We start from the raw sequence: 14,214 nt of genomic DNA on the forward strand, positions 1-14,214 counted from the left end.
CCCTAGTCCATCAGCTCACATTTGAGCTGTAGTTATAATCCTTTGTTTTTTATACTGATTTGGTATGCCGTGTGTATTTTGTGTTGGGACTTATGGTACAACATCAAGGAAACAACCTGGGTTGTCATGAGAGGCAAAAATTGTGTACTAATCCCAGTGGCTCTGAGAGTTGAGGTCATGCTAGTTTCTGAAGAAACCTTGCAAGTTTGGCTGCTAACCTCAACCCGGGGGACACAAGAATACATTTGGTGCACCGTGATGTCTGGAATGTTCGGGATGGTCTTAATCACTAAAGCAAATGTTCCACATAAATGTGTATGGGTCAGCTAGTGTTTGCCAGAATTACCCTTTAACCTCCTACTTTCTATGATTGGTAGGGACAGCAAAGCCTGGTGTATCCACGGTACCAAACACAACTCAAGCATCAACTCCTCCGCAGACCCAGACACCTCAGCAGAACCCTCCTCCACCTGTGCAGGCCACAACTCACCCCTTTCCTGCTGTCACCCCAGACCTCATTGTTCAGCCTCCTATCGTGACAGTGGTGCCTCCCCAGCCACTTCAGACGCCTCCACCAGTACCCCCCCAGCCACCACCCCCACCTGCTCCAGCTCCACAGCCTGTGCAGAGTCACCCGCCCATCATTGCAGCCACCCCACAGCCTGTGAAGGTGAGCATCCTAGGCACTGGTGAACTGCTGCCACCAGAGACGGGCTTGAAGGAGACAGGTAGCTTCCTTTAGTTGTTCCTTCTGTGGGTTCTGTGGTATTAAACGGGAAACCTCTTCAGTAGGTTCTGTGGCCCCTAAGGGAGCAAATACTCAGTTTTGTGCCTTTCTGTTTCTGGCTGGTCCTGTCCCGGCTGTGAAAAACAGTGGTACGACAGGGTCTCCGTGCAGTTACTTTAGGGCCTGTTTTGAGTGTTGGGAGCCTAGTCAGGGCTTGGTTTCAGAGGTGATCCTGAAGAGCAACTGTACTGGCCAGAGCCTCTGATTGAGCCTTTTGTGCCTGTGCTCATGGCAGACAAAGAAAGGGGTGAAGAGGAAAGCAGATACCACCACCCCCACCACCATCGACCCCATTCATGAGCCGCCCTCACTGGCCCCAGAGCCCAAGACCTCCAAGCTGGGTCCTCGGCGGGAGAGCAGCAGACCTGTGAAGCCCCCAAAGAAAGATGTACCGGACTCACAGCAGCACCCAGCACCAGAGAAGAGCAGCAAGATCTCTGAGCAACTCAAGTGCTGCAGTGGCATCCTCAAGGAGATGTTTGCCAAGAAACACGCTGCCTATGCCTGGCCCTTCTACAAGCCTGTGGATGTGGAGGCACTGGGTCTGCACGACTACTGTGACATCATTAAACATCCCATGGATATGAGTACAATCAAGGTTAGCCACCAGGCTCCTGGGATGGTGGGCAGAGAAGGATTTTCTCCTAGACTTTGGGTGCTCTGGGTTTAGTGTGATGGGCAAGGCTTTGCTGTCTTCTATGTAGAAGACACAGCACCATCTACCAACATCTTTATCAAAATATTTTTTTCTTCTCTTTTTTCTTTTTGTTTTGTTTTTTTGATTTTTCGAGACAGGGTTTCTCCGTAGCTTTTGGTTCCTGTCCTGGAACTAGCTCTTGTAGACCAGGCTTTTTTCTTTTTAAATAATTGTTATTTTTTCTCTTAGAAGTAGAATAGCATTAGTCAAATAGGAAACAATCTGTGTTCCTTGAACCAAGTTCTGTTCTGTACCTTCAAAACAAGTACATACAAAATCAACTGGATTCAGTCTTTTTAATCTTCTCATCAGCTTTGGCATAATCTCTTCGGGGTTCTGTGTGTTCAATTTCCCTTTAGACCTTAGTGACCTCAGTAGAAAAGCTTGGTGCTAAGAGGTCATTTCCCAGCTCTGTGGCTTGACAGTCTTCTTGTCCCATAGTGAGAATTGGATTGACAATCTATTGTCTGGTTCCCCTCCCCCATACCCTAGCCAGGATTAAACCGAGGACCACTAAGAGGCCACCTTATTTCCACAAACATTACCACGTGGCATTGCACACACCACCCTCCCTTTAGAACAGTAACAGGCATGGCTAACTAGGATCCATCTTGTATTTCCAGTCTAAACTAGAGTCCCGTGAATACAGAGATGCCCAGGAATTTGGTGCTGATGTCCGATTGATGTTCTCCAACTGCTACAAGTACAACCCCCCTGACCATGAAGTGGTAGCCATGGCTCGAAAACTCCAGGTGAGGTTCTGAGAAGGATAGGCCATACCTTATATGGGCCTAGGCAGATCGTAATTGTAATTCTGTTATTTCACTCATAATATGCTGGGGGACTGGGGAGGAGGTTTGTTTTCCTGTTGTTTGCTTCTTTTCTTCTCCTTCCTTTGTTTCTTTCTTTTTTGAGACAGGATCTCTCTTATGTAGGCCTGACTGTCCTGGAATTCAATATAGACCAGGCTGACATCGAACTAGCAGCACGTGGGTGTCATGCCCCCCCCCCCCCCCCACACACACAACATATGTAACAATTTAAGTAATGGCATATACACTTTTTTTTTTTTTTTTTAGTTTTTCCGAGACAGGGTTTCTCTGTAGCTTTGGAGCTTGTCCTGGCACTAGCTCTTGTAGACCAGGCTGGCCTTGAACTCACAGAGATCCGCCTGCCTCTGCCTCCCGAGTGCTGGGATTAAAGGCGTGCGCCCATATATACATTTTAAGTCAGGGTTGTTAAAACTAAAATAGGGTGGCTGGTTTTGTTTCCACTGAAAGTCCTTTCTCCCTTCTCCTTCATCTACATTCAGTTGCTCTGGTGTTGTATTAAAAAAGCATGCGTGTTGTGCCTGGCCCCAGTCTCTTCAAAATAGAAGAGACCTACCTGTCTTAAGTAGGCAGGGGCACTCCCAAATGTAGACATTGTGCCACATTTGTATTCACATGTGAGCCAGAGTAGTGGCATATTTTCCCATCAGCTTTGGAAGCCTTCATTTGCCTTTTAGTTGCAAAGTGGCTGTTTATAGGTTGGTTGGTTTGGTCATAGATCCTAATGGATGTAGTTCCCATGCTCTATTCTTAAAGTTGACAGTTCTGAAGAGTACACAAATTGAATTGAATGTATGAACTGCTTCCTCTTTTCTTTTGTTTATGGACAGGGTCTTAAACTATCAGTAATCCTTTTGTATCAGCCTTCCCAGTGCTGGGATTATAGATGTGAGCCACTATAGTTGGCTTTTCTTTCTTCTTCTCTTTCTCTTTCTCCTCAGCAACCTGGAGGAGGCTTTAAGTGGGTTAATGGTGGTTAAAATTGGATAATAAGGGCAATATTTAATCCCTTTATAACCTGCCTTTTACTTATTGTTTTTAATTTTATTTTTATGTATGTGTCTGTGTATGCCATGTATATGGGTACCCACAGAGGCCAGAAGAGGACACCGGATGCCCTTGGATTTGGAGTTAAAGGGAATTATGAACTGCCTGACGTGGGTGCTGGGAACTGAACTTGAGACCTGTAAGGTGCAATCTTACTGAGCCATCTCTTCAGCCTCCAGACCTTCCTTTTTTTTAAAAGGAAACATATAAGATCATAATTCCCAGCCATTTCTTCCTTAGTGCATTGGTTGCTATTGCTCTCAGGTCAGTGGTCTGTAGGCTGAGCAACCTGCTCTTAAGAGACACAGGTATGTTGATTGTAGATCTCAGGGTTTCCTTAGGTCTTATAGCGGTCTTTAGGTACTTCCAAGCCAGAGATGAGAATTTGCAAAGATATTGGTGACTCATTGGTCTTTGTCACAAAGAGACCATTTCGTCCCCAGGACTCCCTGCCTCCCTACTTCTGTTGGCTTCACTACATGCTACATAATAGCAATAGCATCTTCTCCTTTCACCAGAATTAAGATTCTTCAGCCATTTGGCTTCTGGTGATGGGTTGCCTTTGGTGCAGAGAATTTTCAGTTTGGAGGATTGGATTGTTGTTAGTGTTGAACTGGCTCTTAATTCAAATGCATGCTCAGGCTAGAAGGATTTTTTTGTTTTGTTTTGATTTGTTTTACATTTATCTGTATAGGCGTTTTAACTGCATGTCTGTGCAGGCCAGAAGAGGGTAGCAGATTGACTAGTCAGGAGTTGTAAGCTGTCAGTCACCTTGTGGATCCTGGGGACCAAACCTAAATCCTCTGTAAGAACATCCAGTGCTTTTAATCACTCAGCTATCTCTCCGGTGCCTGCAAAGTTGTTATCTTTAGTTTTGTTATTTCTGACTTGCACTGGGGTTTAGTGTTTCCTCATCAATTTGGTGCTAATCTGTCATTTACTAGGTTATAGAATTCAGGTTTTTTAGTTTTACTATAATTTAAAATTTTTATTTATTAGAGATAGTCTCACTGTATATCTCTGGCTAGTCCTACCTCTGCCTTTTGAGTGCTGGGATTAAAGATAATGCTCCACCCTATCTCGGTGACTGCTATTCTTAAACAGGTCCACCAAGTGGCAGTGTGCCTTCAGACTTGGACCTTAAGCCACCTCATCGCCCACACAGTTTCTTGAAGCCAGGGCCAAGATTTGATATCTGCTGTTTACTTGCCCCCTTTTAGGAAACTGCAAAGCTCAAAAAACTCAAAGCCTAGAAAAATGCTACCTTGAACAACTTCATTTATTTCTTTGGTTTTTTGAGACAGGGTTTCTTTGTGTAGCTTTGGAGCCTGTCTTGGAATTGCTCTGTAGGTCAGGGTAGCCTTGAACTCACTAAGATCTGCTTGCCTCTGCCTCCTGAGTGCTGGGATTAAAGGTGTGCGCCACCTCCCCGCTTTGAACCTTTTTATTAAAGAGGGGAAAGAAAAAGAAATCACTGTATTATCTATCTAGCTTTCCTTTTTGTTTTTTTTTTTAAATCTGATTTTTTCCCCCCCTGTCCTGGGACCTTGCCATTACTTCCTTTTTGCAATTTCTACTTCTCTAAAGGGGGCCTTTTTTTTTTTTTTTAAGGACTGTCTGTCTGTCTATGTGCTTATGCGCCTGTGTGCCTTTTTTTTCTTGGTGAAGTTGTCCAAGTGTGTCATTTTAACTCTCATTTTGATCACCAAGCTATTTGCCACGTATCAGCCTCAAGAGATGAGTTCTTCCTAGGCATTGACTTGATAACAAACTCAACTTAGATGAGATGCCTATTCTCCAGAGGGTCTACTTGAGGCAGGGGTGGAGGTTCTTTGCCAATGTTTCTGAAAGTAGCATTATCTTTTGCCAGGGGAGTTTTTCTTCTGGAACACAGTTGTGTTTGTAGAATCTTTGCGCTTTGTGTTTTTCTCTAAATGCCCTCATCTTAGAATGCTATAAATGGTTAGAAAGGGGCCCACAAAACTCACCCTTGCTTACCTTTTTAAGAGACACTGAAGGGATGAAACTGGAGAAATGACTAGGTGGTTAAGAGTGCTTTCTGTGCATCATGAGGACTAGAATTTGGATCTCAGAACCCACATAATAAACCAGGCATCCTGTATATGCTTATAACCCAATTCTGAGGGGAATGGAGAGAGCAGGATAACTAACCCTTGCTAGCTTCTTACCCAAGAAAACATGAGCCCCATGTTCTGAGAAAGACTTTCTTAAGGAAATAGGTGAGTGACATAGGAAGACACCTGATGTCCTCTTCTGGCGTACGAGTGTGCACATAGGTGTGCACACACACTCCCTCTCCATAAGTATATATTCACACAGGCACTTACACTCAAACAAAATTTTTAAAAATGAGTATTGAGATCCACTTTGGTTTCTTAATTAGGTTGTGCTGCAAGCGTAGAATTTACTTGGAAAAGTAATATAGAAAAGGATCCATCCACTTCATTTTTGGGTTTGTACCTGCGTCTCTGACTTCTGGATTGGTTCATCTGAGACCATTTGGACAGACAACCTAGCATCTGAATTTGACTGAAAGGACTTTTATGCTTTTGTTTTGTTTATATTAGATGGTTTCTCTTTGTAACCCTGGCTGTCCTGAAACTTGCTTTGTAGACCAAGATGACCACAAACTCAAAGAGCTTCACCCGCCCCCTTTTATCTTTCCATTATGCATCATGTACAGCCTGGGCTAGGTGAGGCTACTTAATATTCTAACATCCACACAAAATACTAGACATGGAGTTTTAGGGCAGGTTGCAACTGAACCTACCTTGAGCCCAACAAGAGATCTGATGATTGTTATATTCCCGGTGAGTGCTATTGTTACTGCTCTTGAAACCATTGTCTTCCTGTCACTGCCCCATTACAACCATCTATGTTCTCTTCTTGACCTGGGTGTTCTTCTGAGTGAGGTTCCACACATCTTTTCTAGTCCCTCCTAGTTCTTTCTGCTCCCTTGCTGTTTCCTCTTAGTACTGCTTTGTGTTCAGTGATGGTCCTGCTTTCCACGGTTCTCTTGGTTCCTTTAAGGTAGGAAGCTCTCAGCAAGGTCGTCTTCCCATAGCTCTGTTTTCCTGATGCTTCTACCTCTAGTAGAGCAGGATTCCTGGGTCCCACAAAAAGAAAAGGATGAGTCATATAACTGAACACGTTTTGGAAGCCAGTAGCTCTATTTCTGCTTGTTGCTGTTTTCTCACCTTGACCAGCTTCTTGTCATGTATTACTTGTTATTTGGACAAGTCAGAGCCTCAGAGTGCTGTCTACCCTGCTTGTGTCCATAACAGCCAGTTTTGAAAAAAGGGAAATTTCTCTATTGTAAAGGGTATTTCAAGGGCTCGAGAGATGGCTTAGAGGTTAAGAGTACTGGCTGCTCTTCCGGGGATCCTGAGTCCAATTCCCAGCAACCACATGGTAACTCACAACCATCTGTAAAATGATCTGGTGCCCTCCTCTGGCCTCGAGGCATGCATGGAGGCAAAATGTTGTATATATAAGAAATAAAGCTTTAATTAAAAAAAAAAAAAGGAAGGGTAGATATAGATACAGCTTTTCCTTGTGTCCTCCCTGTGTTCTGGGAAGGAGAATTGGTCACTTCCCTTATAAAGTCCTGGCACTTCTCATTATATTGCTCTGTTCTGCTTGGCTTTCGACCTGGTCTTTTGTTTTTCGTTCTTTTGAGACAGAGTGTCTCTGTACTTTGGAGGCTGCCCTGGAACTCACTATATAGACCAGGCTGGCCTTGAACTCATAGAGGTCCACCTGTCTTTGCCTACCAAGTTCTGGGGTTAAAGGCACATGCTACCACTGCCCAGTCCTAGGCCTGTCTTAATAGACACCCATGACTCTAGCTATGTGCATGCGTATATGTCTGTGTCGGGGGTTGGATTTTGGAAATAGGGTTTCTGTGTAGCCCTGACTGTCTTAAAATATACTTTGTAGACCAGACTAGCTTCAAATTTAGAGTAAAAGATTTATGCTACTACCACCGGACTGCTTTTTGAGGGGCCATAGCCTGTCTGTGTTAAAGATCCTGAGTAGTGGATTGAGCTTCTGCCACATAGCAAGTGTTTTGGGAATAGGAGTCTTAGTTGTTTCAATAAGGGACCTCTGCTTTGGTGTGACACCCCTTTATTTCCTGGTCTTCTGTCTCGTCCAGTGCTGGTCACCTCCTATTTTATACATTTGTCCAGGGCTTTGCTCTAATTTATTTCTAATTAAGAAGTCATTGCATGCCTAATACCTGATCAGCTACACTTACACAGAACAGAATGCCAGATAAGACCTTACTACGGGAGGACGCCAAGCTTTGAATAATGGTATTGCAAATGTGAGAAACAGTACCATAGTTACATGGATACCTGCTGTAGAGGGCATCTTCTCCTAGATGCCTGTTTATGGAGCTTTTAGGACAGGTGTCTGGAAGGTTGAGTGTGTCCTGAGTTAAAACATTAACTTTAGTACTTAGCCACCACATCTCTCAGCAGCAAATACACAGATGAACGCATCCTTTACACTGTGACTATGTCATATGGTTGCCTTAATAAGCAACCAAACTCGTCAGTAGCTGAACAGGATAAAGTTAGGTAGGAAAGCCAAACTGAGAATGATAGGATGAGGAAGTGTGAAGTCATAGGAGTTGCCAGCCAGCCAAAGAAAAAGTCAGACACACAAAATGGGACAGAGATGAAAGCCACGAGTGTAGAGGCAGCACATAGATTAATAGAAATGGGCTAAGTTGTAGGAGCTAGTTAGTAACAAGCCTGAGCTATTGGCTGAGCATTTGTAGTTAATGTAAGCCTCTGAGTGATTTGAGAGCAGCTGCATGATAGGAAAACTCTGACTACACACACATCTTTTGAAGCAGGGACACAGCAAAAGGAATGTTCCTTCAGTGTGAATTGCTACACTGATCGTTTTATTTTATTCTTTGAAATTTTAATGTATTTTGACTGTAACATGCCCATCTCTTAATTCCTTTTAGATCTATCCTTCATTTTATTTCATTCTTAAAGATCTTTCTGGGAAGCCAGCCTTATTCTTTACATGTCTGTTCTGCAAGTCATTATTAAATTGACTGTGGAGTCCCCACTGTGTGTGTGTGGGGGGGGTCTGCTATTTGGTTTGCTGCTTGACTTGATCCCTGTGAGCGAAAGCAGGGACTACTGCTCCATGAGTTGTATTATTATATTACTCCATGTAACTCTCAGCTGGTCTTCAGAGTCTCTTGAAGTGAGTTGCTGTGCCCAGAATCACTGGCTTCTCTTCTGATTGATTATTACCACACAAGGTACTCCTCCTTCCTCATACCTGTCATAAACATCCCATTCCACTCCCCAGCATTGCTGGAGGTGCCTGAGCCAAGGATTTGCATCTGCTCAATTAAGCATACATGGACCACTCTTGAGTTATAGCAGGGCAGATGCAGACACGTGCACTCTGCCATGAATGCTCAACTCAGAGCCTTTGCCAGTACTGTTTTCTCTCTGGGAAGGTAAGCAAGCGCTCCTGTCAGACTGCTACAGACCTGGCCTCTGTATATCCTCTAGGGAATGAATGCTCAGCCAGATCAGGACTGGTTGTAAAGCCTTGTGTGCTTGTGCACGTGTGCGGGGGTGGGACTATCCTATAATCTCTTATTTCTTGTTGATTTGGTTGAAGGAGGCTCTAAAAGCTGAACATCCTCATAGGCATAGCTTTTCCTCCATAGGATGTGTTTGAAATGCGATTTGCCAAGATGCCTGATGAGCCTGAAGAGCCAGTAGTTACAGTGTCCTCTCCTGCAGTGCCACCCCCTACAAAGGTTGTGGCCCCACCCTCATCTAGTGACAGCAGCAGTGATAGTTCCTCCGACAGTGACAGTTCCACTGATGATTCTGAGGAAGAGCGAGCCCAGCGGCTGGCTGAGCTCCAGGAACAGGTAAGAGAACTGTGGTTCTATGCCCCGGAGACCAGGGTAGTTTCTCAGAGGTTTCCAAAAGATGTTCTTGATTTTGCTTTTCCGAAGATTCCCTTGTGTCATTTCCTCTTATTCAATAGAATGTTAATCCTGTAGAAATATGAGCTGTGTGTTTAAATAGGACTCAGGCATGATATTTTCTGGACACATGGGCTTCAGAATCCTGAAGCTGCCTGCCTACAGTAATCTTAATGTTTGCCTTGGTCATCATGCCCCAGTATTTCAGTACACGCTTTACCTAGCATTTTAGAAACCTCCTCAGAAACATCCTGGGACTAAGATAGCTAGGAAATTTAACATCTGTCAACTTGAGAAGCTCCTCTTATAGAGATGTAGCAATCCTTGGAGATCAAGTAGTGGGTGGCCACTTTAGGGATCTCGTTAATTTGGCAGGTCCACAGTAGCCTATCTTGGTTTCTCCCATGTCCACAGCCTGAAAACCAAGCATACATTGTTTCCATGATATAGAGCTGTACTCCAGGGTTAGGTGGGTTAGTTTGTTTTTGCAACAGGTTCCCACTGTAGCCCTGGCTGGCCTAGAACTTGTAGAGATCTACCTAGCTCTGCCTCCCAAGTGAAGGAAGGAGACTAAAGGCCTGGCCCAATCGTGATCTCGTTTGTTTGTTTGCTTGCTTGCTTGCTCCACAGCTCAAAGCAGTGCATGAACAGCTTGCAGCCCTCTCACAGCCCCAGCAGAACAAACCAAAGAAAAAAGAGAAGGACAAGAAGGAAAAGAAAAAGGAAAAGCACAAAAAGAAAGAGGAAGTAGAGGAGAATAAGAAAAGCAAAGCCAAGGAACTTCCTCCGAAAAAGACAAAGAAAAATAACAGCAGCAACAGCAATGTGAGGTCTGTACTTCCCAATTTTTCTGTCTTTGATAGTGGTGACCCCCAGAAACCCATGCATGGTAGGGACAAAGACCACTCTGTTGATGCAGCCACCAGTCCCAGTTGGTGCCCTGTCATAAGCACTTAGCTGTTATTTCTCCCTCTGCTTTTTTCCCTTCGTGAACTTTGGTAGCTCACTGAGGAGAGAGAGAGTAGCCACCGTGCAGCCATAACAGAACTTCAGCTCCTGGCACCTGCTATGATTTCCTTCTGGTCTTTCTGATTGCTAGTAGCCTTAAATCCTATTTCCAGTTGGGTGTGGGCAGTCAGCCCCTACCCACCCACATACTTTGGAGGGATGTGTGCACAGCTTCCTCAGGAGACCCATTCTTAATTGTCTGTATCATCCCTTCGTAGCAAGAAGGAACCAGCACCCATGAAGAGCAAGCCCCCTCCCTCATATGAATCAGAGGAAGAGGACAAGTGTAAGCCCATGTCCTATGAGGAGAAGAGGCAGCTAAGTCTAGACATTAACAAACTTCCTGGTGAGAAGCTGGGCCGTGTAGTACATATCATCCAGTCAAGGGAGCCATCACTCAAGAACTCCAACCCTGATGAGATTGAGATTGACTTTGAGACTCTGAAACCGTCCACACTGCGAGAGTTAGAACGCTACGTCACCTCTTGTTTGCGGAAGAAAAGAAAACCTCAAGGTAAACTTGGGAACTCTGTGTATAGGGATCCTTTCCATGGAAGCCCTTAGTTAGCCCTCTTCCAACTTAGCACTCCACACTTGAAACACCACTCGCTCATCCACCCCCACATATATGAATTCTATACCTTTGCCATAGAAACCCCAAGAATGATACCACACTGGATCCTGGGTTGTCGGTTCTTTTCTGGACCTCTTTGGTGGTTTGCTGAAGCCTTCTTGAACCTGTCTTGACAGCAGCTGTTTACTTCTCTGTTAGCCAGCCATACAGTCTTTTCCAGAAGTGACCTCCCACCTCTGTTGAGGTGAGGCCAGGAGGAAAGGGGTGCCCGGAATTCCCAGGAATGTGTGATTATGTTAGTTCAGTACCCAGCCCCACTTTTGCAAGCAGAACTGATGTTCACTTCATCCCTACTACTAGCCTTCCAGACATCTCTTCATTTTATGCATGATTCACATTGGCATATGCCTTTCCCTCTTAGTGCTAGAGGGTTTAGCTTGGGATATCTGTCAAAGTATTTTTATACTGCTTTCTTAGTCCTTAGAACTTTGCTCTGGATTTCTGTTTAGTGACATTATTTGGACTTCACTCATAAAACTAATCAGGAAGGCTCGGAGAACCCTTGAGCTCTTTGCATGTTTTGCTGTGCTTTGGACATAATATCCTATATGAAGAATGCCTATTTACCCAAGGCTAGTAGTATATTGTATGAAGAAATTACTGCTCTGCTTGGTCTTCTGAATCCATGAGAAACCATTCAGAGGGTATTATAAGAGATTGATTGAAATTACAGCACAAGCTTTGTTTTAGCTAGTGTGTAGTAGGCTACCAGTGAGAACAGTGTGTAGCTCTCGGGGTCTGTACTGGTAGAAGCTGTCAGGACCAGTCTGTAAGCCTATGGGGAACGTGCTTCCCACTGATCCTTCCTCTGGACAGTGGGAGTGTGCTGTGGCTAGCAGCAGCTGCCTGGGCGGGTATCCTTTCTGATACAGGTCTATTATTTGGGTTACAGCTGAAAAAGTTGATATGATTGCTGGTTCTTCCAAGATGAAGGGCTTCTCATCTTCTGAGTCGGAGAGCACCAGCGAATCCAGCTCCTCTGACAGTGAAGACTCTGAAACAGGTTAGTTGACTCCTGTTTAAATATGTTATCAAACTACCCCACTCGTCCCTCATAGTAGTCCTTTGTCCAGGTTGTTCAAGAGCTTAAGAGTTGGTGGTCTCTGAGAACTGCCTGGGCCCTGCTGGCTACCCATTCACCATATTCTCACTGCAGGGTTAGCAAGACACCCTGTACAGCAGCAATTTCTTCTTTCCATGAGGGTAGAGGGCAGACCTGAGGACTGTAGGTGTTAGGGTCCCAATCAACCTTGGTGTGGAATGCTCCTATTCCCTTTCAATATTCTGGCATCATAGTTGGCATGGAAGCAATTTTGGCCACATTGTAGCAGAGAGTAGAGTCAAGTCACCTGCATCTGGCAGCCTGCATGATCAGTCAGCTTTGAGCCCTGGGCTCTAAACCCTGGGAATTGCCATTTTCTTTTCTACAGTGTGCTCAATGCTGTTTTGTGTTGGCTGTTCCTTTCCAGCTCTGCTCTATCTGTGCACTAGAACATGTATGTCTTGCCCTTCTCCTGGCCCTTTCTTGTGTACTTTGGGCCTATACAAGAGTGTTCAGTTCCTGTGTTATTTCTGAGCAGCAGCTGCAGAGCTGGAGGTAGGAGCAGGTGGTAATGATGGGAACAGGTTGTTTTCCCAGATGTACACTTTTTCTTCATTGTTCCCAGAGGAGCAGGTGCTCACATAGGCTTCAAGGGAAAGATTAGGGGGAAAGGCATGGTGTATACCTGAGTTGCCTGACACATGGCTTGTGTGAGTGGGGTTACCTCTAGACAGGTCAGGTTCCATCAGCTGAGCAGAGATAAATTACAGTCCACCTCGGAACCAGCCCTAGGGTCTTAATGTGCTGGTGTGTGTGAGGTTTGTAGTGGGAAATGGGTCTGTGGGCTAAACGGCTCTTGTCAGTCAGTATTCCATGGATCCCTCACTTGTGGAATAATGACCTAATGGTGTCAAGGACGGTCAACACTCCCTTACATCAGCTAGGAATGAACTCTGTTGCTCTAAGTTATTTGCACAGGTTCACCTCTGCCCAAAGAAATTGGGAGTTAAGGGGAAAAGGTATTTTTTTGGGTCATGGAGTAGACTGGGACCTTTCCAGGGACAGTTTTCTGTACTGCCTTGTTTTTAATTTGCAGTGTAATTACTGAGGAAATGTAATCCATTACGTTGGTTGTTCTGCATTTGTTCAACTCAGACTGCAGAAGTTACCACATGCAAAGTGACTGACCTCAGAGCCTCTCCCCAATTATTCTTTCCCGTTTTCATTCTAACCTAAACACTAGCCTTGCTTCCTTGTGAACCAGCAGGGGGCGCTGCACCCTAGCCTGCTGGGAAGCGCTGGCTCTGAGCCACTTTCGGCTTGAACTGGGGCCACAGCCTTCAGTAGGGTGAATGGGGTGAATGAATGTATTCTTGGGGCTCCATTAGCATTCTTGGTGGCCACTGACTTTTCACTTTCATTGCCAGCCAAGCTTCAGATTTGCCTTTCCTCTGGATTTTTTGTGCTTCCTGTATTTTCTAGATCATTCCTCCTAAGATTTTGCAGCCTTTTCTAAGAATCTAAGTAATCAAAAGGCAATCACAGAGACTGATCCTGACATGCTGAATAGCTTGGCTTATCTTTGGGATATTAGGGAACTCTGACCCCTCACACAAACAAATGTTTGAGCTACTCTCTCCATAGCCCTCATCTTTAGATAGAAGTCCTCGTATGGTCCCACACAAATGCTATGCTCCTGTGTTTCCTGATGGCTGCCATGATGACATTTCCAGAAGCTTTCTGCTACTGTTACAGAGAGAAGATTTTGTTTTTTTTCCAGCCCGCCGCCTCCCTTAAGTAGAAAGCTTGTGCAACAAGTAATCCGAGAGTCCTGGGAACAGCTGTCCTGGCGGGAAGGAGAGTGAGATTTAAAGTGATGGAGCTATTAACCGGCAGACTTTAGGCTGTGGCCGTCTAACGCTTACCATTTGTTTGGCTGCCTGGGCTAAGCACCTCCCTCTTAGCAGATGATGCCCTTCCCACTTTTGTTTTGCTTACTAGCTCTCTTTTGTCTTCATTTAGGCCACTGGTATAGCCAGTGGAGCAGTAGATTTTTATTTCCTGCTGTGTGCAGAGTGCTATGTTGTGGGGTTGTTGATACTACTACTTAGGAAGGACCTGCTGAGTTTTTGTTACAGATCCCCAGATAGGACATACAAACACATACAAGGACA

At 44.8% G+C, this 14,214-nt stretch overlaps 1 protein-coding gene across 9 annotated transcripts in view; it reads left to right on the plus strand.

Annotated features, from left to right (window-relative positions):
• Positions 1–14,214, plus strand: part of Brd4 (bromodomain containing 4) — a 74,975-nt gene that overhangs the window by 47,014 nt on the left and 13,747 nt on the right. For all 9 annotated transcript variants that reach the window (XM_075984273.1, XM_075984277.1, XM_075984279.1 and 6 more), the window contains exons 5-11: positions 378–670; positions 1,023–1,385; positions 2,108–2,236; positions 9,090–9,299; positions 9,987–10,186; positions 10,583–10,878; positions 11,891–12,001. In XM_075984273.1, the coding sequence (XP_075840388.1) occupies positions 378–670; positions 1,023–1,385; positions 2,108–2,236; positions 9,090–9,299; positions 9,987–10,186; positions 10,583–10,878; positions 11,891–12,001 (1,602 nt within the window). The remainder of the gene's footprint in view (positions 1–377; positions 671–1,022; positions 1,386–2,107; positions 2,237–9,089; positions 9,300–9,986; positions 10,187–10,582; positions 10,879–11,890; positions 12,002–14,214) is intronic.

The sequence above is a fragment of the Microtus pennsylvanicus genome, chromosome 8 (genome assembly GCF_037038515.1).
Source record: "Microtus pennsylvanicus isolate mMicPen1 chromosome 8, mMicPen1.hap1, whole genome shotgun sequence".
Taxonomy (NCBI): domain Eukaryota; kingdom Metazoa; phylum Chordata; class Mammalia; order Rodentia; family Cricetidae; genus Microtus; species Microtus pennsylvanicus.